At 38.0% G+C, this 26,600-nt stretch overlaps 1 protein-coding gene across 4 annotated transcripts; it reads left to right on the forward strand.

Annotated features, from left to right (window-relative positions):
- Nucleotides 1–9,605: 9,605 nt before the first annotated feature.
- On the forward strand, nucleotides 9,606–19,985 carry camlg (calcium modulating ligand). Of its 4 annotated transcripts, none has more exons than XM_043703459.1 (4): nucleotides 9,606–9,841; nucleotides 12,974–13,443; nucleotides 17,733–17,798; nucleotides 19,071–19,985. In XM_043703459.1, the coding sequence occupies exons 1-4, from the start codon at nucleotides 9,703–9,705 to the stop codon at nucleotides 19,260–19,262; spliced, it is 867 nt and encodes a 288-aa protein (XP_043559394.1). In that variant the 5' UTR covers nucleotides 9,606–9,702; the 3' UTR covers nucleotides 19,263–19,985. The 4 variants fall into 4 exon arrangements, with proteins under 4 accessions (XP_043559394.1, XP_043559391.1, XP_043559393.1 ...); XM_043703456.1 differs by having other exon boundaries at nucleotides 9,607–9,862; XM_043703458.1 differs by having other exon boundaries at nucleotides 9,608–9,841; nucleotides 12,971–13,443.
- Nucleotides 19,986–26,600: the final 6,615 nt, after the last annotated feature.

Here is a 26,600-nt window from a genome sequence, read left to right on the forward strand (position 1 = left end):
ATTCTTCTTACAAAGCAATGAAAGCTTCTAGAGAAAGACAACTATACACCAAGGGACTGGTTAGCCAAAGTATGATCATCTCAACATTGGACACAGGACGCAGAGATCATTGAAGTAACTTTCCAGTTCCTTCTACCTCCACTGCGAATCAGTTGTTTGTTTGTGTGTGTGTGTGTGTTTAGAGACAAGTTTATAGAGGGATTAATGTTTTAGCAGTGTCATATGCCAATGGTTTATATCTGTTTACTTGCATCTATCATCTAATTGTTTATAATAAATAATAACTTTTGTTCATTTCACAAACCTGGACAGTATTTCTTATCAATCTTGGTCTACAAATTGGGGTACTGTGTATGCCTTAGAAGAAAATCTTTAACATTTGGTATGTCTCTAGAAATAGCAGGGCAATTTACAGTGAACTACATCAATGAGTTCAGAATGCATTCACAAAATTGAATTACAATCCCCGATTTGCTATTTACTGTTCAACATTTGGAGGTGAAATTGATCTTTAGTGATTGGTCAAACAAGCCAATAATGAATCAGCAGCATTTGATTTTCCATTGAAGCCAAATTAAAGGACAATTGAATGGAGTGTAAAGATGGCTGCAAAGTCATTAGCTCCCGCAAATCACAGTGTAATCCAAGCAGGTACCCATTTCTACTCAATCTCAATCAGTACACTTATTAAAACTAGCTCTTTCACCCTTTCACCTGAGTTCTGATCATTTAAAATAATCAGTAAATTACTTATCCATGAAGCCCAAGCACCATAAAATTATGTATTATTATGTACTAATTTTAATACTTTAATAAATGGAACAACTATATTAAAGCATTATATTTTAGAACAATGATATTAATCTTATTCCATAATAGAGTCATAGAGTCATAGAGTGTACAGCATGGAAACAGACCCTTCGGTCCAACCTGTCCATGCCGACCAGATATTCCAACCCAATCTAGTCCCACCTGCCAGCACCCGGCCCATATCCCTCCAAACTCTTCCTATTCATATACCCATCCAAATGCCTCTTTAATGTTCCAATTGTATCAGCCTCTACCACTTCCATACACGTACCACCCTCTGTGTGAAAAGGTTGCCCCTTCGGTCTCTTTTATATCTTTCCCCATTCACCCTAAACCCATGTCCTCTCGTTTGGACTCCTCGATCCCAGGGAAAAGACTTTGTCTATTTATCTATCCATGCCCCTCATAATTTTGTAAACCTCTATAAGGCCACCCCTCAGCCTACGACGCTTCAGGGAAAACAGCCCCAGCCTGTTCAGCCTCTCTCGAGAGCTCAAATCCTCCAACCATGGCAGCATCCTTGTAAATCTTTTCTCAACCCTTTCAAGTTTCACAAAATCTTTCCGATAGGAAGGAGATGAGAATTGCACACAATATTCCAACAGTGGCCTAACCAATGTCCTGTACAGCCGCAACATGACTTCCCAACTCCTGTACTCAATACTCTCACCAATAAAGGAAAGCATACCAAACGCTTTCTTCACTATCCTATATACCTGCGACTCCACTTTCAAGGAGCTATGAACCTGCACTCAAGGTCTCTTTGTTCAACAGCACCCCCTAGGACCTTACCATTAAGTGTATAAGTCCTGCTAAGATTTGCTTTCTCAAAATGCAGCACCTCGCATTTATCTGAATTAAACTCCATCTGCCACTTCTCAGCCCATTGGCCCATCTGGTCCAGATCCTGTTGTAATCTGAGGTAACCTTCTTAGCTGTCCACTACACCTCCAATTTTGGCGTCATCTGCAAACTTACTAACTGTACCTCTTATGCTCGCATCCAAATCATTTATGTAAATGACAAAAAGTAGAAGACCCAGCACCGATCCTTGTGGCACTCCACTGGTCACAGGCCTCCAGTCTGAAAAACAATCCTCCAGCACCACCCTCTGTCTCCTACCTTTGAGCCAGTTCTGCATCCAAATGGCTAGTTCTCCCTTTATTCCATGAGATCTAACCTTGCTAATCAGTCTCCCATGGGGAACCTTGTCAAACGCCTTACTGAAGTCCATATAGAACACATCTACTGCTCTTGTTTGTTACTTCTTCAAAAAATTCAATCAAGTTTGTGAGACATGATTTCCCACGCACAAAGCCATGTTGACTATCCCTAATCAGTCCTTGCCTTTCCAAATACATGTACATCCTGTCCCTCAGGATTCCCTCCAACAACTTGCCCACCACTGAGGTCAGGCTCACCGGTCTATAGTTCCCTGGTTTGTCTTTACCGTCCTTCTTAAACAATAAAATCACTAATGTCAGATTAATTTTAATGTTTCATTTTTGTGATTTTTCTTAAGCCTGTGAGTACTGACATACCTGAAAAGGTTCATGTTGTGCATGTGGAAGGTTCTGCACATATATACTTTTTGAAATTTGCCAGTAAAGAACATTGCAGCACCCAAATAAGCACAATAAATATGAACTAACAGGCCAGAATGACAGCACTGGCAATACTTGTAGAGATACTATGCACGCACATTTGCGCATGTGCACTGGAAGTGTTTTGATGGTGTCAACAAGCAGTCTCTTTGTTTTATTAACTCATGGGACGTCAGAATTGCTGTCTCGGTCAGTATTTATTGCCCATCTCTAATTACCCTTGAGAAGTGGTGGTGAGCTGCCTTCTTAAACCATTGCCAGCTTATTGGGATATGTATACTGACAATGTTATTGGGAAAGGACTTGTAGGATTTTTTCCTAGCAACGCTATATGGGATAGTGATGTTTGCAAGTCAGCATGATGAATGACCGAGAGGAGAACTTACATGTGATGGTATTCGCAGGAATCCACTGTCCTGTCATTCAAGATAGTTGTGCCACTGTGTTTGGAAAGTGCTGTCTGAGGAGCCTTGGTGAATTTCATGATGGGTAACATATTATATCAATATTATTTTTATTTGGAAACTTGCATTCTGACATGGAGGAATGCATATATGGGAGGCCTGAGGGCTCAGTGGTTAGTGCTGCATCAGGGACCTGGGTTTGATTCCAGCTTTGAGTTACTTCCCAAATGGAGTTTGTACAATCTCTCCGTGTCTGCGTGGGTTTCTTCCAGATGCTGTGGTTTCCTCCTACAACCCAAAGATGTGCAGGTTAAAAATCACACAACACGAGAGGTTATAGTCCAACAGGTTTAATTGGAATCATTAGCTTTCGGAGCGCCACTCCTTCATCAGGTGGTTGTGGAATACACAATTGCAAGAGACAGGATTTATAGCAAAAGTTGACAGTGTGATGTAACTGAAATTATACATTGAAAAATACCTTGATTGTTTGTTAAGTCTCTCATCTGTTAGAATGACCATGATAGTTTCACTTCTTTCATATGTAAATCACAAAACTTTTTTAAAAAGTTACATTCTCAGGTTAACTGTAACAGTTGGTGTAAGCGCAGATAAGATGTTGAGATGTTGAAGGTGTTAGTCCCCTGTGTTCCCTGTCTGTGCCATAATGTTTAGACTGATTCTAATCTCAAAAGTGAGTTAACAGAGTCTTACATGGATTTATGCAGTTTTGAGCAAAGTACAATGTAACACTGTAAGTACAAATTCACCCCACAAACGTATATGTGTATGTGTGCAAGTGAGTTTTTGTGTGCATGTGTGTGTGTGTGTGTCTGGGTGGGGGGGTTGTGAGTGTCTGTGAGAGAGAGTGTATATATGTATGTGTGAGTGTAAAGTGGTCTAAGTCTGTGAGAGGGTGCATGTGTGAGTGCGGGAGTGTGTGTGTGTCTGTAGGAGTGTGTATGTGTTTGTGTGTCTAGGGTGGGGGGTTGTAAGTGTCTGTGAGAGAGTGTGTGTATGTGTGTGCGAGTGTAAAGTGGTCTAAGTCTGTGAGAGGGTGTCTGTGTGCGTGTGTGTGTGCACGCGTGCGTGTGTAAAGTGCAATGGTGGCCACCTGTAGTGTGACATGAACCCAAGGTCCCAGTTGAGGCCCTCCCTATGGGTACCGAACTTTGCTATCAGCCTCTACTGACACACATACACACTCTCTCTCTCACAGACACTCACAACCCCCCACCCCAGACACACACACACACGCTCACACATATACATTTGTGGGGTGAATTTTGTACTTGCAGAGTTACATTGTACTTGCTCAAAACTGCATGAATCCATGTAAGACTCTGTTAACTCACTTTTTAGATTAGAATCAGTCTAAATTTTATGGCACAGACAGGGAACACAGGAGGCTAATGCCTTCGAAGTCTTAACATCTTTTCTGGGCTGACACCAATTGTTACAGTTAACCTGAGAATGTAACTTTTTTATTAAAAAATTTGTGATTTACGTATGAAAGAAGTGAAACTAACATGGTCATTCTAACAGATGAGAGACTTAACAAACAATCAATGTATAATTTCAGTTACATCACACTGTCAACTTTTGCTATAAATTTTGTCTCTTACAATTGTGTACTTCACAACCACCTGATAAAGGAGCGGCGCTCTGAAAGCTAATGCTTCCAATTGAACCTGTTGGACTATAACCTGGTATTGTGTGATTTTTAACTTTGTACACCCCAGTCCAACACCAACATCTCCATATCATGTGAAGGTTAGGTGGACTTACCATGCTCAATTGCCCATAGTGTCTAAGAATATACAGGCTAGATGGATTAGCCATGGGAAATGTTGGCTACACGGATAGGGTTGGTCTGAGTGGGATGCTCTTTAGAGGTTGATGTGAACCTGATGGGCCAAATGGCCTGCTTCCAGACTGTAGAGATTCTTTAATTTCGATATTATGTGTATTAAGAAAGTGGAAAACATAGGAAAGAATTTTCCCCTCTCTGGTGTGGTAAGAGCAATGTGGAGAAAAATGGGAAAATATAGGAAAGAAGGAACAGATTATATTCTTAATGTTGAGAAGGCACTTTTGTAATTTTCCATTCAAGCTTTAAGTGACAAAGTTCAGAATCTTACCAATGAGCAGTGACTACCTTATTTCCCTGCATTTTCATCTTATTAAGGCCCAGCCCACCTTATTTATTCATCACATCCAATTCTCCTCCCTTTTCCCAACAAACTAAATTGCACAAATCCCTGATGTGTATGTCATGGTGTACCTGGTGGTGATAGCTCACTGACTGCTTGTCCTTGTCATTACGCAAATGCTTCTTCTGTACAATGTCCCAGCATGCTCCATGGCCATCATCTTCCTCAACCCTTTTTTCGTGCAATTTGACATCAATAGAACATCAGATTCACAACATCATTATGATTATTTTTGGATCTACTCACCCACCATTTCAGCCTGTCAATATGATTAAAATGGAGTTCAGGGCCACTTAGCATTTTTCTACTATGTCACTTTAGTGCACATTCACTGGCTTCATCATTGACTATAGTCACTGTGTGGGTTACATTGCTTTCTTATTGAATGGTTCATCTTCCTCATTGTGTCCTTCTTGTGGACCAGGATAAACTTTCACTGAGCTTCTCTGAACTGATTCTAATGCAACTATGTCCTTTCTTCAATAAGAACTCCAAAACTATATGCAATGTTCCAGATGTGGTCTCACCAATAATCATGTACAATGGTTGTAAATATTTTTATACTCCATTTCTCTTGCAATAAATAACACAATTTGATTTTTCTTTTCAATCACTTATTTTACCTGCACATTAACCTTTTGTGATACGTGTACTAGGGCTCTTTATTGGAGTGTTCTTTCATCATTTAAATTATGCACTTCATAAAATTTCTCCCTGCCAAATTGTACAAATTCACATTTTTACACATTATACTCCATCTGACAACTTTTTGCCTACTCACTTTATCGGTATCATTTGTTGAGTTCTCATACCTTTCTCACATCTTACTCATATATCTATCTTGCTGCTGTCAGCAATTTGAGCAATCATAAATTCAGTTCCTTCATCCAAATAATTTATTTAGATGTTAAGTAGCTGAGGCCCTTCAGCACTGCTGATTGTGGCCAACTCAAAAATTACCCTTTAAAGTCTGTTCTCTGCCTTTGGTTGGCTAACCAATCCTCTATCTGTGCTAGTACCTTGCCCTTTGTACTATGAACTCTTATTTTGTATAGTGAACTTTGATGTGTCATTTTGCCCTCTGGAATCCAAGCGAACATCATCTATGTCCTAGCATTTGTCCTATGACAGGTATTTAGTTAACTGGCTTGTAGTTTCCTATTTTCCATCTGTCTCCTTCCTTGAATTAATATAAGAGCAATAACTTTTATGAGATATAACTTTTCTTTTTTTGTATGGATCCTGTCCACCCCCCACCCCCTCAAATCTTGCATTGTTCATTCTGCCTCTCTTGACTTTTGTGTGGTCTGTTTGTCACTCTCAGCTCTCATGCTGCACATTCTTCTTTATCAAATAATAATCCAAATCCCTCTTGAACTTCTTGGTCCACCATAATTTCAGGCAATGCTTTCCAGATCTTGACCCTCTTAAGAATTTTACCCAATATTTTATATCACCTCTCTTATTCTTGCTCCTAAAATATATCACTTCACATTTCTCTGCATTAAATTGCATGCCCTATTGTAGTCTCTCTCTGTTCTCATGATTCACAATATTTCCATGTTTGCTGTCATTGTATTGTTTGAAAATATGCACTGCATATCCAGGGCTTCCCATTAATATATGTAGAAATGTACAGACCTCCATGCAGCCCATTATATTCCTTTATTCAATCTGAAAAACAATGGTTCACTACTATGGTCTCTGTTGCTGTTACTCATGCAGGAACAATAGGAAGAGAGCCTCTGTCCTGTCCAAAGCAAAACCATGCCCAAGCAAGTGGAAAGTGATGGGTGCTAAAATGTTGACCCTGTCAGCAAAATCCACATCTCTGAATGACTTAAAAAAATTAATGGATCCAGGAAAGAGGTAAGAAATAAAGTCTGTTATTTGTTGTTTGCTTTTCCTAACTCCAGGATATCCCAGACAATGTTGCACTTTTTTGAAGTGTAAACATTGTCAACATGTAGGAAACATAGTACCTGATGTGCATGTAGAAAAGTCCCATCAACAGTATTGTGATAATGACCAGCTTGTCTGTTTTAGTGATGGGCTAATATTGATTATGATGCCACTGTAGACCACCCCTGTTCTTCTTTGAAATAGCACTGTGGGATCATTAACATCCATCAAGAGTGCCGGTTCTGTTACAAAGATGTTTCATAATAAATATTTATTTGAGAACGTAAGGTCTGAAGAATTGTAAAAAGTTGATTTATTTCATGTTGTGTGAAAGCATATGAAGTGTTTTCTATAAAAATGAACATTGAAAAGTTACACTGATATTGGAGTTTTTAACAAGGCTTCCTAGAGATCATGTGACAAGTGATAACTACTTGTTTTGCTGGGGCTTTTTGAAAATTGACTGGTAAAAGAGTACTTTGATACCTGAAATTAATTGGAGGACAAGAAGCCTGAGAGAAAGGGCTGTTCACCTGATCACTTCTTTTTCTGAGAAGTACCATTTGTTGAGTTCAGGGTAAATTCTCTTTGATCTTCTAAAGGAGTGATTGAAGGAACTTCTCAATTTTGTAGTTCTTGACAAACTGTATCTGGCAAGACTCCAGAGACACCCTTGTGTGATTAGTGACTTTATCATGTGCACATTAAGTGGAGGTGCCAGTGTTGGACTGGGTTGGACAAGGTCAAAAATCACACAACACCAGGTTATAGTCCAACAGGTTTATTTGAAAACACGGGGTTTCGGAGCCTCACTTCTTCTTCAGGTGCTATTGAGAGAGGAGATATCAGGCACAGATTTTACAAGGAAAAGATCAGAGGATCAAACAAATGATGCAAAAGTATTGAACAAATCTAAGATGGCTGTCAAATCTTTAATCAGTTAGAATGAAGTTGCAGGTTTCAATTGATTAATGGTGTGATTTTTGACCATATGCACATTAGCATCAGGTTAACAGATGTCTGAACATTTCACGGCTGATCTTTTTTTGCCTTCACAAACAACCTGAATGGCTAGAAAGTGTGTTTTTCTTTTATTTTATTAAAGAGAATCTTCACAAAGAGATGTCTGTTTTCTTAAACTGTACCTTTTATATGTGAATGTGTGTGTGTGTTTTGTGTATGTATTTTAGCATTATTCAGAAAGATAAACATTTATACTTCCAGTGTATGTCAATGAGTTATTGTATTTTCATTTAATAACTTTTTCTTTGATTATAAACCAATAATTGCATTTAACAAAGAAAAGTAGTTGATAGTTTTTTTAGTTAAAAACTGAAATTAATTAGGCATTTTATAGGCCATCCTGGTAACAGTGATATGTATTTTTATTTTGTACTGTGACCTGTAGAATAGTGGGAGCAGATTGACAGTTCACTCCTGCAACTTTCGTTGTAACAATATGGCCTCAGTTCAACATCTAATCTGTAAAATGACATCTCCAAAATGAATGTACTGGAGTATCCCTTAAATATCTGGAATTAAATCCGCACAATGGGACTTGAAGCAACCATTTCTTGACTCAGAGTCACAGATGCAGTCAACTGAACTGGGGCTGTCATCTGGGGACCTGAGTCAAACTGCAACAAAGAATTTTCCACATATTCATCACAACAAAAACAATGTATCATTAGGTTTTTCTTTAAGAACATATTTAATTTGGAGGACGCAAGGGAACCAAATAAAGAGTCAGTCTATTGGTGAATAAGTTAATACATAGAGGAGAGTGGTGGTTAATGGAGGCTGATTTGTACAGAGAACCCTGACACCATCCAGGTGGAGGATAAATGTGAAGGAATTGGATAGCCCTGCTGAAAAATGCACGGTCAGAACAGGGAAACAACAAACTGTTAAATTGATAGATGGTGCTATCAATTACAGAGATGGTTAAAAGACTAGCAAGAGAGAAGAAATGGATTGAAGAAAAATGTTCCACGAGGCAAGAACAGGCTCAAATTGTGGGTCAGCTCTATAGCAGTTCCTCTTTTGCAGTTCCTAGAAAGAAGTTGTGTGATGTCGGGGATATATATGACATTAGGAGATCACGAAAGCTAAGTCTCCAAAGGAGATGAAGTCCATGATAATTCCTGGAAATAATTACTTATTGTTCAATGATAAGGTCTGGCATATAGAGGGGGAGGATGAGGTATCAGAGAATTGTCCCTCAACTTAGACAAGGTCAATATTTGTTCGCTAATAACCATATTGGGCAGGTTCAATGCATCATTTATTACTTGTCTAATTACCATCCCCATTTGCCCTTACAACATCAGCCCTTTTGACATTAATGCTGCATTTCTAACAATGCAGGGCACATATTTGTTTCAGACAATGCCAAATGGGCCAGCTGCCTGCATTAAGCAGTGTCTGATATTTAATTGCATTGATGGCAATGGATCTGAACATGGTCAATTTGATATTGCCCATTCTAGGCCCCAGCATCCACAACACATTTCCAGCCCTTTCTGCATTATTTGAGATTTCAAGCAGAATTTTGCTTTACTGAACTCTGATTCAAGGTTTGCTAAAATAATTTTTAAAAGGTGAAGTGGGTAATGTATTTTGTGAACATGTGATTGTGATTCCCTCTGCCAGTTAACAATGACAACATTGGTCTTGGTGCTCAGCCCTCCTTGGTGACATCATCAGAGTGCGCCCGGCTTTTGTGCGCTTTGGCGGCTCCACCCGCGACTGTCTCCGTCAGCGGGAGGGATGGAGAGCGGCGGCGAACAGGAGGACCAGCAGCAACAACAGAAGAAGAAAATGAGCTCGGAGCGGAGGAGAGCCGAGCTCCGCCGGAGGAAGTTGCTGCTGAACTCGGAGGAGCGGCTGAACCGGATCATGGGTTTCAGTAAGAGCGGGCCGGGCCCGGGTGAGTGGGAGTAGGGATTGCGGCCTGGTCCTCCTCGCTGCCTTCAGCCCCTTAGCAACCGGCAGAGCAGGAGAGACATTCCCGGGCAGGGTTTGAAAGAGCGGCTGTAAACACCCGGGGGGAGGACACGATAATTCTCCCACCCCCACATCACCCCATTTTATTCCACCAGCAACATGAGTCAAAATCAATTCTTCTCCCATTCTTCCTCCCAGAGCAACAGAGCCCACTCTTACTGAAAGCAAATACAGCGCACTTCCAGGGCACAGTGGGAGCGAGCCTGACAAGGAGTGTGGTTATGAAAATATGATACATTCTTTTACTAGCAAGTCATGCGTGAGAGGAGGGGTGTGGCGGTGATGGTTGGTTTAAAAATCACCCTTTTAGCCTTTATTCTGAATGATTGATTGTTCTCCCGATGCTTGGCTGATTAGCTTAACCATGTCTTAAAATACGGTTTAAATCAAGGGCTTCAGGGATGATTTGTCTTAACGAATTTTGAGAAGCTTTGTATACAACCCAGAGAGAAACCCTTATTTGTTTGTGATGTTGAAGGAAAGGAGGGAGAGAGCGTGGAGAAATATTTATTTTCTACTTTCACTGGGTGTCGGATGAGAGTCTGAACGAGACATTCTAAAATGGCAAAATCAAAATGTACTTGAATCATGTTTGTCCATCTGATTGATTAGTGTTCATTCAAATTGGGCTTAAGCTGTACTTTCTACAGTGAGTGATATTTACAACTATCACTTTAGGAAGAGTGTGTATTCTATTTTAACAGTAGATAAATGTATACCCATGAGTGTCTGACTTTTTTTTTGCAAATATCATGCAGTACATGCTGACGAATTGCAGTAATTTTGTGCTGAAAATATTTTGCTGGCCAGCATAAACATTTCTGATCTGACTTCTCTTAGAAGAATGGGTTGATATATCACTTCTATATTTACAAATTACGGTCTTCAATTGTGCTAAATGTTATAATGGAACTTCCTTAGAGGAAAAAAACTGGAACCCATTGCTTTGGCCTATCTAATTTAAATAGCCATTTTTCCAGATTGCTGAAAATTGTAAGTTGTCAGATATGTATATATGAACACTTAATTAAAAAATTATTTTCACTTTACTAGTATAAATTATTAAAATTGAGAACTGTTGACTAGAAAAAATGGTAACAGCCTCTGACTGCTTAGAAACGTACAGGCAATAAAGGTAACATCCTGGGTCACACTTGTCCTCACATTTTGCAGGTGATGCCTCCACTCAAATCCTGGATCTTTCTAATATTCTCAGATACCAGGGAAACAGTGAATGCTTCCACACTTTGAGACTGTATCCAGTGTTTCAAAACTGCTCACAATTCTTCCCTCAATCTACTAAGTCCCTCTTTGCTGGTCTCTGAAACTCTCTACACAGTCATGCCACACCCTGGATTCCTTTTCTTGTGCACCTGGATTCCAAATTGACCTAATGTTGCAAAAGTCAATGTCCCAAAAATAGAATAACATCTTTTTTCTTTATAAAACCCCTGACTCATTGTGACCAATGCAGTGAGGTATCAGCTATTCGGTGAATTGTCTTTGTATCCAGCACTTGCTTCTTCTAACGGACATTATCTGTATTTCAAGTGCCCAGCAATTGTACAGTATCTGTTTGTTACTTTAAACTATTGTAGGATAAGCTTTGTTTGTTAATAAAGGGTAAATTATTGGAAATCTGATAAAGAAAAGGGAATGCTAAGAGCACAGCAGGTCAATCAGCATTTACAGGTTATAAAAATCAATCTAATTTAAATGTGTACACCAAGAAAACATACTTGAAACATTATAATCTGTTTTTCCTTTGCTAATTGACTTGCGTATTACCACATTTTTATACATTTGCTGTTACACTTTGTTACTCCTAACACCAAGTACTGTTGTTGCTCTTCTGTGTGGGTTTAATCCTACTCAGGAGCAGCAATCTTAATCTCATTTGTTCACTATATTTGAATATTCTGTTATCGCATTTTCTTTAACCACTCGTATAACATTTTTAAAAACAAATCTGGAGTGATATTGGTTCTAATCGCTAACCCAGACGTTCATTTTGCATATTTAATTCTGAAACTGCATCGCAAATTGTCTTAGCCAGGTTGTCCCATTGGAAATATTTGTGGTTCAAGTGTTTAGTTTGAGCCAACTGATTTTCAGGTTCCCAATATTGTTTTAATTATCTGAAAGGAATATTTTGCATATTTTCTCTCATTGAAACAAAACTTCAGAATATTGATTCTTGGATCCCCACCAATTATGACTGATTGCACTATGGTTCCAGAGAGATCATTATAATTCTGATCTGAAGGCTCCTACTGACATATACTTATGAACTGATTTAGACCGAGATTGGTGGTTCATGATTTGTACTTTTAAAAACATGCAGACAAGATTATAGTAACAATGCAGCATAAAACAATTGAGAATGCATCAGGAATACATAAACTTCTGCTCTACAATTTTTATTGTGGGATATGGGAGAGCAGATGTTGTGTTAGTGAGTCCATGATAGATGTGGCAACTATCATATTGTTGTTTTTACTTGATCACTAAACAGATGAAACAAATATGTGACCAATTAACATGTGAATGCCAGCATTGTTTTTGCTAGTACTTACCTTTGCATCCTAAATGTCCTTCAAAAATACTGTGGTAATAATCAGGGTTCACTTTTTCTAGCAGCAAGTAATGAATTAAGTTAGCATATTCCTCACTTAATTGGGGATATTTGTTAGAATCCATCCCAGGCTGATGATATGAAAATCTCTTTGATAACCAATAAGTCCCTCTGTAAAACTAATGTAGTGTGGAGTGTTTTTCTTGGGTTAACAGTAAAGTGTATGATACAAGGAATTACACACTTTTTACGTGCACAGGGTCTAATCTGACTTGAAATTAAGCATTGTTGAAGAAGAAATTGCCTGAGCTTCCAATAATGATGTACATCACTGTAAAGAATTCAGAAATGTCCTGCTGACTTTTAAAAAAAAACCCAGATTAATGTTTCCACACATTTCAAATGCCGTTAATAAGAAAGACAAATACAATTTCTCTCATTTTCCTTCTCTTTCAGAAGAGGAGAACAGAATAGATTCTCTTCCACCCTATGAACTGGAGAAAACAGAGTCATTGCAAAATTCTAGCCTTCCCAAAAGAACCCCAGGAATTACAAATGAAACTGCTGATGGTTCAGTGACATCCATCCATTACACTAATGGGAAAGAGCTTCAACAGCCATATTCTGTAGACACAAGAGACTCTCTTAGCAAAATTAATGAGGCTGATAATAGTTTAGGGCAAGGAAGTCGGCACCTAGGTAAAGCTGATGTGCCGGTAGAGCAGGCCCAGCGTGCTCCACGTCGTGGTATTGAGCAGTATATATCACGATTTGACGAAGCAATGAAACTCAGAAACCAACTGATGAGTGAGAAGACCAGCCACGAAAATGGAGGCGGGGGTGAAGAGTTCGGTACATTCCGTGTTTTCCGATTAGTGGGGAGTGCTCTGCTAGCCTTAATGGTTCGAGTCTTTATATGCAAATATTTGGTGAGTACCACAGCTTGATTCTGGTATAAAATATATGTGCATTACGAGGAGAGAAGTTTTTAATGTGTATTAGTGTATGTTTGATATGTTTACAGCTCTCCTGTGTTGTTGTTTAGTAACTCAGAGGTTCCTATCATCATCTGTCAAAAAATGCACCAAATTTTGTAACAAATGGTGAAGTAAATATTTTGTAGTTGTCCTGGGCAGTTACTTTTTTTTATCCACTGATTAGGTGACCTCTTGCCTCCTATAGATTATGCTGCTGCTTGTCATCATACTTGAATCCTTTAACCCCACGATCATTCTTATGTGAATGTATTGTGCTGCTTCCAAGGCTAGAATGCTGTCTGTCTTGGGGCAAATCTAAGATCTAACACACTTTATGTTGAACTTTATCTGTGAGTTTTGTCTACTCATTTACTCTATCCATGCTCCTTTGTAATTTTCTCTTGCATCAGTGCTGTTTGCTGCACCTCCCTACTTGGTGCCATCTGCAGATGTGGGGACACAACCTGCTCACAGGTCACTGATAAATATAATTGCAAGCTGAAGCTTCAGGTTTATCACTTGTTAGATCCTGCCAAGTAGAGTACTTACTCTTTAATTCCCACTAATTTCCAAGTGACGTTGTAATTTTACTTTAGATTCTGTTCACTTTTTTGGTTTTGTCAATTTCTTTTGTGAAACATTAACAAATTCCTTTGGAAATTCATGTAGATAAAGATAATGGCAATGATAATAGCAATCAAAATCCCTTTATCTAGTGTTAAGCTGTCTTGAAAATACTCAACTAGATTAGACATGATTTGCCCTGCATAAATGAACATCTAAATGTAATATTGAGAACAACTGTTTAATGTTCATCTATTCAGTGTGTGACTTTTCATTGGGAAGGTTAATACACACTACCTGTGCATCTTCCTTCCTTTATTAACATCTATAACTCTCTTGATTGTTTAAACATAGATTTTTTTTTTGTTTTGCAAGTTCATTTTTAGTTTGACCTTTTTCAAATTTCAGTAATCTCTCAGCCTGTTAAAAGTTGTAATTTGTTTCTATGCTAAATGCATTTTTTGGGTTCTCTGCCTTACAACTACCATCGCCAATATGACTGCCTAGAATATATTAAAAAATCAAATGTTACTGTTGTGAAATTTAACTTCCATTTGTTGCATGCAATGCATTGTGAGTAGTGTCTTGAATATCATACAGTTTTTTTAGGGTAATTGCCTCAGGACAACTTGGGTTTTGCTCGAAGTTTTCTGTTTCCATAACTTTTGGTGCCTTTTTTGAATTGTTAAGCCTCGTAAATTCAATCATTTTCTGCATTTTAATGTTTCTTATGTTACAAACCTAATTCCTGTCAATAAGTTAATCCAGGACAACAGGCAAAAGAATTCAAAACTATTTTCAATTTTTAATATTCATTTGGAAAATTGGATATTGCTGACTACCTAATGTTAATAACTTTGCTTTGAGTTTCCGCTTCTGCTTGTTTTTTGCTGTAAATTTCCTATTAATTGAATTGTGACTTTTCTGTCATTTTTATAATTTATAGACTTTTGAAGACTGTTAAAATCAAAATCAGGCTCCAGCTGCATATCTAACGTTTACATTTACAGCTTTAAATAGCCTACAAAGTTCCGACTGTGCGTGTACTTAATGGAGTGTAGACTTTGTTGCTTTAAAGGATATAGTTTAATCTAAACAGCAAAATAGTATGCATGAAATAGCACAGGACTGGTTTCCATACAAAACAAAATGTGCAAACCAGATGTTCTTCCCCATATAGCTTTTGTTACAAATAAATCATAAATGTGGTATGGGTCATTTAACCTTTCATTTGTAGCTGAGGAGGCTGATGGGTCTTAATCACCAACCTGTTCTATGAAGAAAGGCATTGCAGGTGCTGCCGAAATCATTCCACCAATTTTCTAATGGTTATCATTCTATTGTACTAGGAACAAAATGCTTGAATAAAATCCTTCTTCCCAGCATATTTTACATGTAAAAAGCAGCAAATGGTTTTCCAAAAAATTATTTTTCAAAAATATTGCTGAAAGAAAAGATTTCATGAAGTGCCGTCATTCCCTATTTGCATAAACCTTAAAAATGACAAATAAATATGGAAGGAGGATGATGAATTGATTCTATCATAAAACTAATGGATGGAAAATTAACTGTATGCGAGAGAGATGGCAATGGTACCAGTTGCAAATTAAAACTAGTTAAGAGGTTCTATGTATGCTTTATGTCTTGAGAAGGTGCTTTTATGTATCAAAGTGTTAACTTATTTTTAAATTGGTCTGGAGTCCTGCAACTTCTTAAACCCTTGCACACTGTGGAATTATTGAAGTTTTTAAACGATTATAATATTCAATAGTAGAAATGTTTAGAAATGACTTATAGATTATCTCTCATAATTTGAGAATGCTGTCGTCTAAAGTACAGTTGCAGTGTTTAGCTGGTAATCACATTTCCCCAATTAAACCCTGAGTCCAAGTGAGGTCCTGCAGTTAATCCTGTTTGAGAAATTTTCTGGATGCCAGGTATTTGTAAATGTCAGATCCAGATAGTTTTATGCTCTGCTCTTGCTAACAAAAATTAACACATGGCTGACCTCGCTGTGAAATGCTTAAGTGTGTTTTCTATTTGTTGCTTAAACATTTCTTGATATTTGATCAAAAATGTGAAAATTCTACATGGATTGATTCTTTCCAATTATGTCATAAAATCTAAAATTATTAGTTGACACTTTCATTGTGAAAATTGTATAGTATCAAAAACCTATGACCTTCCCAGTGCCATAGAAAAATGAAAGTAGTACAGTTAATCGATTACTCAGTTCTGAAGAAGGGTCAGTGGACTCAAAAGTTAACTGTTTTCTGTCCACATATACTGTCAGATCTGCTGAGTTTTCTTTCAGCCATTTCTGTTTTGTTTCAGATTCCCACCATTTGCAGTTCATTGTGTTATTACATTTTATTCAGTTGTCCAGGTCAAGTGATGAGACTACTTATGGTCAAAATGGTTGGTAAATATTCTTAGAGATTTAATGTAAACTTGCTTGGTTCTACAAAGTTAAAAATCACACAACACCAGGTTATAGTCCAACAGGTTTAATTGGAAGCACGCTCGCTTTTGGAGCGACGTCCTTCATCAGGTGATTGTATCACCTGATGAAGGAGTGTCGCTCCGAAAGCGAGTTTGCTTCCAATTAAACCTGTTGGACTATAACCTGGTGTTGTGTGATTTTTAACTTTGTACACCTCAGTCCAACACCGGCATCTCCAAATCATTGCTTGGTTCTGGTATTGATAAACAATTGCTGAAGCATTGTGAATCTGTGGAACATTTCCCCTCCCCACTCTGCATTGCACGCATCTTTGATCAAGATCTGACCACCCTGTATTCCTATATGTATTTAGAATGCAGACCTGTCACAACTGCAAATGTTGCCAAAATTAGTAAGGTCACATAACAAATAATCTGCACATTGAATCCCTTAAAGAAGCAAGCAATGGATGTTTAGATTAGATTACAAGATTAGATTACATTACAGTGTGGAAACAGGCCCTTCGGCCCAACAAGTCCACACCGACCCGCCGAAGCGAAACCCACCCATACCCCTACATTTACCCCTTACCTAACACTACGGGCAATTTAACATGGCCAATTCACCAGACCCTGCACATCTTTTGGACTGTGGGAGGAAACCGGAGCACCCAGAGGAAACCCACGCAGACACGGGGAGAACGTGCAAACTCCACACAGTCAGTCGCCTGAGGCGGGAATTGAACCCGGGTCTCAGGCGCTGTGAGGCAGCAGTGCTAACCACTGTGCCACCGTGCCGCCCATGTTCTTACTAATATCAAGGATTGAGTCACAAAGCACATATATGATTAGGTTTCTCTCTTCTGTCATTGTGGTATTTCTGTAAGAAGCATTTGTGGATAAGTTCATTACACACTAAGTGTAGTCAGTGACAATAAGAATCTGGAATAATTATGCAAATACTGTAGTACTTTCACAGTTATCGTAAGTCATGCTTAACTATTTTCCATTGAACAGCTCAGAAGTATTCCAGCTTTTTTATTGTTATGATGCAATTACACTGTGTAGAAATAATAGAATTTTAGTTAACAAAAGATGATCTTCAGCCTGTTATATATGTACTTCGTCTTTGACAGAACTGTCTAATATAACCCCAAACTTGGCTTTTTCGTTGTTTAGTATCATTAATTTTTCTTTTTTTTAATGGATTTTTTTTTCCTCTGAATATTTTGCAGGCCATTTTTGCTCCATTTCTTACTCTTCAACTTGCATATATGGGGTTATCAAAGTACTTTCCAAAGGTATGATTTATATCTCTCAAGTGTTCTGTGGTTATATGTCACCCGAAGTTAATGAAGTTGAATCTTCAGAAACCACTCCTATACACAGTGAAAGTGATATTTAGGTTTCTGAAACCATTTCTAGATTGCACTGTTTATGTACTTTCTCGTGATTTCATGTTTTAGGAGAAGAAAGCAAACACAAGCAATTTAAGCATCTTAAAGAATCAGCTGCACATTTTCATTGGATTTCAGATTGGTTTAAAAATTTCAACTTGTTGCAAAAAAGTGTCCTTGGCAGAAAGGGATACGATCCAATCTGTGCTTTAAAATCAGCTTTACAAATCAGCTGTCTTTTTGTCTGTATCCTCTTTAATTATAAGTTAATACTCTGCAATTAATCAAAGAGTTCTTAGATCTTTTATGATTCTTGAAAATGATTTGTAATAATCAGTGTCTGTTTAACAAATTTAAGCCAAAGTTATCAAAAGCTTGTCACAAAAAAAATTTAAACATGTGAATATGGAGATTTAGTTTCCGTATAATAAGGATTTGTTTGCCCCACATTTGGTTAAAAGATCATTTTTTTTAAAATCAAGGTGCTGCTTTATTTTCATGTTTACAATAGTCAAAAATAGCAGCTGCCTTTCTGATTTGGGTGGGAGAAAACAAAACTAAAATTACATTAGAAGTGATTAGAGAAATTACCCATAATCAACAGCAACACTCCAGCGTGTCAATAAATAATTCTGATCTTTTGCTTTGACTATTATTTGCTAAACTCAAAATATAAGCATTTTTTTAAACAACTCTTTTCTATTCCTATATGTTCATAACTTTCTCATAAGTGAACTTCTCACTGCATTGTTGTTTGGTCTGCAGACAACATGGGATCTTTGAGCAGAAAGTGAGGTCTGCAGATGCTGGAGATCAGAGCTGAAAATGTGTTGCTGGAAAAGCGCAGCAGGTCAGGCAGCATCCAGGGAACAGGAGAATCGACGTTTTGGGCATAAGCCCTTCTTCAGGAATGAGGATGCTGCCTGACCTGCTGCGCTTTTCCAGCAACACATTTTCAGACAACATGGGGTGCTGAGGATTAATGATGACACTGAATGAAGCAATCTACATTATAGGTTAATGCTATCATTTGCTCTGATATATGTAAGTGTAACAGTTGAAGGGCCCAAAACAACCGCAAACATTTTTCACTTTAAACTTCAATGACTGCAGTAATATGAGATATATCATATAGGGGGGAAAAGTATTGCTAACTATGAATCTGCTCCATCATAGAGTGAAAAGAAGGTAAAGACGACAGTGCTGACTGCTGCCCTGCTTCTGTCAGGAATCCCTGCTGAGGTCATCAATCGCTCTATGGATACGTATGGAAAAATGGGAGATGTGTTTGCAGACCTGTGTGTTTATTTTTTCACCTTTATATTTTCTCATGAAGTAATTGTTTTTATTGGTGTTGATTTGCCTTGATGTCATTGGGGCATGGGAAGGAGAAGGAATCAAGACAAGTTCTGTTTAATCTAACTTTGCCACTTCCAGTATGTCATTCATCAGTCTTAACGGGCACTGGATGTTTCAGGAAGTTGCAGCCTATCAAACCCTTTTCTGAATTACTGTATTCAGAAATATCCGAAACACAAAATTGAACAGATAAAACTAAATTGTTATAAGCTTAGGAAAACAGCATATGGAGATTTCAGTTCCATGTATGTGTTATTTATGAACCAAGTATGTCAAGAAATATTTTTCCTTTTTAACTTAAGGTTTTGACATCAAATGTTACTTTGGTACAGCTTTTGAAGGCTGAGTTGAAAATGTATAAAACTTCCATGTCTGCACTTACATCTGCATATACATCTCAGCTTATAAACAATCTGTAGTGCAACAAAAATGCACAGATATTTATTTTGAAAAGTTAACATTACTGTGAATATTATCATTGCCTGTTTGACACCTGCATTGGTTTGATACCATGCTTTACTAGGAAGATCCCACTGTCCAGTGTGTTTCTTATTTGACTTTAATTGTAACATATATTAAGTTAATTTACCTGTGTTTTATATTTATATTGTATTAGATCACCTTATTTGTAGTAACTTGTTGGATACTATGCATTTCCTGTAAGTTGTTGAGAGCAAGAGCAAACATTTTCATTGTGCAGTTTACGATTCATTAAAAACTAAATGCATAACACTTTCGAAGTCATTCTAAATACTTGTGAAAATATCGCAAAATGCCATTGTTAGAAAATATTTAGTAACTGATCACTTCCTGTTTTCATCTTTACCTGACTAGGTTAGATTTGAAGTTAATAAATATTTATGCAAATGCACTTGCCTTTGAAGCTAAGATGTAGGATAAATCAGTAAGGTAGGTGTAAAGGGTGTAGTATGGGAAGGACAATCTACTTTTTTTTTTAGTGGCTGCAAAGCATGCCAGCTGGTGTTTATAAACTCAAATTCTGGAATTTCAAGTAAATTTCCATCTCTTGAAAAATCAAATTTCCTCAATGTCTATTTTTTTTTTCCAAAGTAGCATCTACTTTTGATACATAGTGCCAAAAGAGATTTTATCAAGGTAATGTGCCTCTTCAGCATCATATCAAAACTATTCCTTTACTCACTTTTTATCTCATGCACATTTCCAGCAGAAGTCACTTAATTCAATGTTTCCATAATGAGATTGTATCTGTGGAAGCTAGGGAACATGTATGTAACTTAGTTGAAAATGATAATATATACACATATACAACATGATAATCATGCAATAAAATGACATACACAAGATGAAGTGTGCAACTTTGGTAGACTTAATTTTGTCAAAATTGAGGGATGGATATGGTGGACAGTGGTGAATAGTTCATAGTATCACCTGATAAGCTGCTTGTGAAATGGAGGGCAATTGCCTATTGTCTGGAGAATGTTTCAGTACTCATAGCACTTGAGAAATTATCTGACAAAGTAATCTCTGACTTCTTGGAGGACCCTCAAACATCCTGTTTGCTAAGCTTTGCTGAATCCTGACTTGAAAGAATAGCATCAGATTGCTTGCAATATGCTTAGGAAAGGGGACCGTGGCAACTTAGAAGGGATTTTGAAAAAAATCTATGTTGCGGTCAATGAAACCAACTTGTAACTATTGCTTTGGTGAAATTAGTGAACCGAACACTGTAAAAACTTTCTTGTTGTGAATATCATAGTACTGCCCCATTTGCTACTTCCCACTACTCAGTAAAATTAGTTTTAGCATGTTTGATATTCCATTGTTATTTTGAAGGCATCAGTTCCTACAGTACAATTCCATTAGTTTGTTGTGGAAGCAACAGTTTGTCTGTGATCCCAGACAGGCTTTTCTTTACTCTGGTGGGCTGAGGGCATTCTCATACTGGTGGGTCACCGTCATCTTCCCAAGTGCCATCAGGGATCGTAATATGAATAGGCTGTTCACACACTGAATGTTTTTTTTACAAAATGACTTCAAGGTTTTGGTGGTGTCAATAAATCTCATCATGTGAACCCTTCTCTTACATTTCAGTCTTGTTGATCACTAAAGCTAATCAATTTACCAGCATATACAAATGAATGCAAACAGCGCATTAATGTTACACAGTAATTACGAATTGCTTCTAGATTATATTTATTGCACTTGTTTTGTTATCAGTCCAAACAAATTGCTAACAAACACTGAAGATGAGGTAATGTATTAAAGTTGTGTGATTTTAAAATGAGAAATAAATAGCTTAAGTACATTTCAAGTTATTACAGTCTGTTTTTATAAGTAGACAAATACAATAAAGTCCCTGTTGTCAGCTCGCAAGTATTTAGAATTCTTGGGCAACCAGCCATGGAGACTAAAAGGGGAATTCTGGACACTTGGGATCCTGGCATTGGGGGACTTTGCTGGGAAGGGAATAATGAATTAGATGCTTTCTTGAAGCTAGTTGAAGACATACTTTGAAGCATGGAGATTTCCCAGATTCAAATGGGAATGATTGGATTGTGCTGCTTGTTTTTAAAATACACAGCTCAGCTTGTGACAGCAACAAAGTATCTCCTATGTAACTGACTAGCGAATTTAGATAACGGCCCATATACACCAGATAATTGGGAGATTTCAGTATAAAGCATAAAAAATATTCCTCCGCAGGTCGTCACATTGCTGCTTTTTGTCTGCTTGATGCATTTTCTGTTTTGATATATAAAATTGTGTTACTACCTTAAGTTCATTCGGTAAAACTCAAGTTTTGTTCATGCAGTAGTAAAACATTCTTTGAAAATCAGGCAACTCATTCAATTTAACTCCTAGAATGTTGCTATTAGGGAAGAAAATATAATTTAAAAATATTCATAGCCAAATGGAAGTTTTGATAAGATGTAGGATCCGTTTAGACGTTATTTCCTTGCTGTATACCACAACCCTTGATCCTGACTGTTGAAAAATCTGATGATTGTGTCTTGAGAAGAAACTGAGCATCTGAAGTTATTTAAAGTATAAACTACGAAGATTCATAATGCTTTGAATGGTGAAATTTCTCGGTTTCTCAATTCTAACGGGCTGATCCCTTAGCCTAAGACTATTCCCTACTAGTAGCTTCTCCTGACTCAATGAAACATCAACACTGTCAGGCCCTTAAAAATATTAATCACCTCTCATTCTTTGAAATAAGAATATAAATGAAACAAATCAAAATGGTAACAATAGTTGAGTTTATGGAATACATTCACAATAGTTTCACAATATGTTGTGGGCGGCATGGTGGCCCGGGTTCAATTCCCGCCTCAGGCGACTGACTGTGTGGAGTTTGCACATTCTCCCCGTGTCTGCTCCGGTTTCCTCCCACAGTCCAAAGATGTGCAGGTCAGGTGCATTTGGCCATGCTAAATTGCCCGTAGTGTTAGGTGAAGGGGTAAATGTAGGGGTGTGGGTGGGTTACGCTTTGGCGGGTCAGTGTGGACTTGTTGGGCTGAAGGGCCTGTTTCCACACTGTAATCTAATCTAATCTAATCCAATACTATGTTGTTGATCCAAGCAGAGACTATTTTAGGCTTTGCTTTGAATAATGAAATGACTTACTAATCTCATTATAGGAGACCCTCCAGGCAAGACTGATCATAATGATAAAAGTTCACATTGAGTTTGAGAGTGACATTAAGTTTACTTGCTTTCAATGTGAATGGCTTTTATATGTTAATATTCAGAGTTTTAAATTTCTGTGTTTTATGAAACAAAAATTAAATGTATGCATGAATGAACCCAACTCGTTCACTGATATCCTTCAGAAATCTGCCATCCTTACCTGGTCTGGCAGACATATGACTCCAGACCCACAGGAATCTGGTTGGTTCTCAATTGCTATTTGAAATGGCCTAACAAGCCATTCAGTTGTATTAATTGCTACAAAGCTGTGATGAAGGGCTTCTGTCTGAAACGTTGATTCGCCTGTTCCTTGGATGCCATATTCACTCTACCAAGTTCTTGCCCATTAACTTAACTTGTCTACACACCTCTGTAGATTTTTTTGTGTCATCCTCACCACTTGCCTTCCCACCTGTTTTTGTGTTATTTGCAAACTTGGAATACAGTGTGCAATTCTGGTCTCTCTGCTATCAGAAGGATGTTGTGAAAGAGTTCAGAAAAGATATACAAGTTTGTTGCCAGGGTTGGAGGGTTTGAGTTAGAGGGAGGATTGGAATTTCCCAGAGCATTGGAGGCTGAGGGGTGACCTTATACAAGTTTATAAAATCAGGGGCATGGATAGAGTAAATAGACAAGGTATTTTCCCTGGGGTGGAGGAGTTCAAAACTAGGGAGCATAGGTCTAAGGTGGGAGGGGAAAGGTTTAAAAGGGACATGAAGGGCAACTCTTCCACACAGAGAGAAGTGTGTATGGAAAGAGTTACCAGAGGAAGTGGTGGAGGCTGGTACAATTGCAACATTTAACAGGCATCTGGGTGTGTATATGAATAGGGAGGGTTCAGAGGAATATGGGCCAAATGCTTTCAAAAGAGACTAGATTTATCTAGGATATCTGGTCGGTATGGGCCTTGAACCGAAGGGTCGATATCCATTCTATACATCTCTAAGAATGTATGACTATATTACATTCACTTTCCTGATCCAAGCCATTAATGTAAGGTATAAGTAATTATGGCCCCCAGCATTGTGTCATTTCACCGATTACAATTTGTCATCCTGAAAATGCCACCCACATCCCAATTCCCTGTGTCCTATTAGTTAACCAATTCTTGACCAATGTGATTATACTACCTACAACACCATGGGCTCTTATTAAGTAGCTTAATGTATGATACCATATCAAATGCCTTCTGAAAATCCAGATACATATACTGCTTGTTACTTCCTCAAATAATTCTAATAAAATTTCCAGGTATGCTTTTCCCCTTGTGATACCACACTGATTCTGCTTGATGTTATTGCATATTTTTAAAATCTCTGCTGTTACACCCTTTATAACAGACTGTAACTGGCCTATTTTTATACCTTTGTTATCTTTTCTCTTTAATAAAGTTGATATATGGTGTTTCCTTTGAGGCTTTTCAAGAATCTAAGTCGGCAAATTGCATTTTAGCTCTTCAACTTGGATATGAAGTGCCTCAAGCTGTAAACATTTACTCGAGAAATGTTCACTTCAGGCCATATTGGTGACCAGCAGCTTCCACATGTTGCAGCAGCAACACATCATCCTACCATTACTATTATATTTGTTTTCATTATAAATTAATGACTCAGATTCCCTGTCCTTTACACTTTAATGATATTTAATTTTCTATAAACTACAAAGAAAATTACCAGCATCAATCTAATACTTAAGCATTTTTTCAGAAAAGAGAAGTAAACACTGGAGACCTAAGCACAAAACTGAAGACTACTTTTACTTTAAAGACTACATTTATTCACCAGCCCTACTCATCAGTCATCATCTTTCCCTGCAAAGCTTTGTGATGTCACGTCGCCTAGGTGTCACTACAGCTTTGCCTCTAATCCAAGCCTTTTATGCTCAGCCACACACCCCGCACTGAAGATTTTACTTCTCGCAGTAAACCCTACTTAAAGCATCTCTGTCCCCCTTTTCAACACTTTGATAAAATTTCCAATATAGTATATATATAAAATCAATATACTCCCTCAGTCTTTGTCTCCTTCTGCTGCAGTCCCTGGCTGACATTTCTGTTGCTGTCACTCCGTTTATCCCTCTTTTTGACCCTTCTATACTTCTCCCTTTCTGTTTCTCTCCATTTCTCCTGCTCTGTACCTCCTTCACAGTTTCTCCCTCTCTTTTTCACCCTGGTCATTTGTTCTTCCCTATCTTCACCATCTGGTTGTCTAGTTGTTTCTCTCCAACTCCATTTCTCCCGCTTTATCCTGTTGCTTGCTTTTTTTTACATTTCTCTTTTTTCTGCTTCTGTTATTTGCTCAGTTTCTCCCTCTTCCATTAGCTTCTCATTGTATTACTTCAAGAAGGAGTCGGATATAGCATTTGGGGCTAAAGGGATCAAAGGATATGGGCAAAAGTGGAAAAGGCTATAGAGTTGGATGATCAGCCATTATCGTAATGAATGGCAGAGCAGGCTAGAAGGGCTGAATGGCTGACACCTGGACTTATTTTCTGTGTTTTCTAAGTTTCTTTCTTCCTCCCTTTCCCTTATTCTCTCTCTATTGCTCTCTTGCAATTCCTCCTTCCCTGTGGACCCCTTTCTGATCCTCTATCATTGTTCCTCACACATTGATCCTTCCACTGTTTCTCACTCTCGGAATCTCTCTTCCCCCTGCGCACAGAATCTCCCTCTGTCTTTCTTCCTCTCCATTTTACCTGTTGATACCTCTCTGTTGCTCATTCTCTCTTCTGATACTCCATTGTAGTTGTTCCTTCTCTGTTTTTCCTGTTGATCTGTCTTTCTCTCCCTTCCTGTTGCTCCCTTCTTGTTTTCCGTTTTGCTGTTTTTTCCCCCTCACTCACTTCCACTGTTTCTACCTGTTGTTTTCTCTTCTCCCTCCCTCTTTATTCCCATCTCTCTGTTTTCCCTTGCTTGGTAAGTTTTAGAGGCCTTGTTTCATTTAATTCTGATACCTGTATAACTGTTCAGCTGAGACATTAAGCAATAAGACACAGGAGACAGTGTAGTGCAGTAACTTTGGAAGCTTTACTTAGGTTCTAAATAATAATGCCTACTAAAGCAGGGCAGAGACTTTACAGCGTACTAAGGGTGTCCCTTTCTGGTTCAGCTTAAGGACACAGTTAACATCTGGTTTTGTGGTCTCCAGTATCTTGAGAGCCTTTCTCTCCTGGCAGGAAGCAGGATAACTTCAACCTTTTTCTATTGTACTTTGGACATTGAAAACTATTTCTTAATAACCTTTTCCACGCCAGAACCCATAGCATGATCAATGACATTATTACATTCTATTTGGCCCAAGCTAAGCGAGATTTACTGCTAATTTGTCTTAAGGATGATGATCAATCTGTGTCTCGTAAGAATGATGAACATTGACTGATATCACCGCCCACCATTTCTTGACTGATTCCTTAAGTTGTCAATTATTCATTGATTTGAAATGTTCTTTGCCTCTTTATTGAAGAAGAATGGAGGCATTTATAGTCAGGACCCAATATCCTTGAGCTTATGTTTCAATCCTCACTCAGTTTGGTGAAGATTCCTGAAATGAGGACTGACCATCTGTTGGTTTGTTTAATTTGTGCTGTGGTTGAATGATTGGAAACAGTTCATGTTTTCCTTTACTATAAAAGTAAAATTAATACAGAAAATATGATCATTTACAAATTGCTATA

Source organism: Chiloscyllium plagiosum, chromosome 14, assembly GCF_004010195.1.
Source record: "Chiloscyllium plagiosum isolate BGI_BamShark_2017 chromosome 14, ASM401019v2, whole genome shotgun sequence".
NCBI lineage: Eukaryota > Metazoa > Chordata > Chondrichthyes > Orectolobiformes > Hemiscylliidae > Chiloscyllium > Chiloscyllium plagiosum.

What these genes read in the sequence shown, in the direction of transcription:
- camlg (XM_043703455.1), top strand. Translation starts at nt 9,703, where the DNA reads ATGGAGAGCGGCGGCGAACAGGAGGACCAGCAGCAACAACAGAAGAAG. An exon ending in TAAGAGCGGGCCGGGCCCGG is followed by an intron (nt 9,863 to 12,970) that starts GTGAGTGGGAGT and finishes CTTCTCTTTCAG; the next exon opens with AAGAGGAGAACAGAATAGAT. An exon ending in TATCAAAGTACTTTCCAAAG is followed by an intron (nt 17,799 to 19,070) that starts GTATGATTTATA and finishes GCTCCATCATAG; the next exon opens with AGTGAAAAGAAGGTAAAGAC.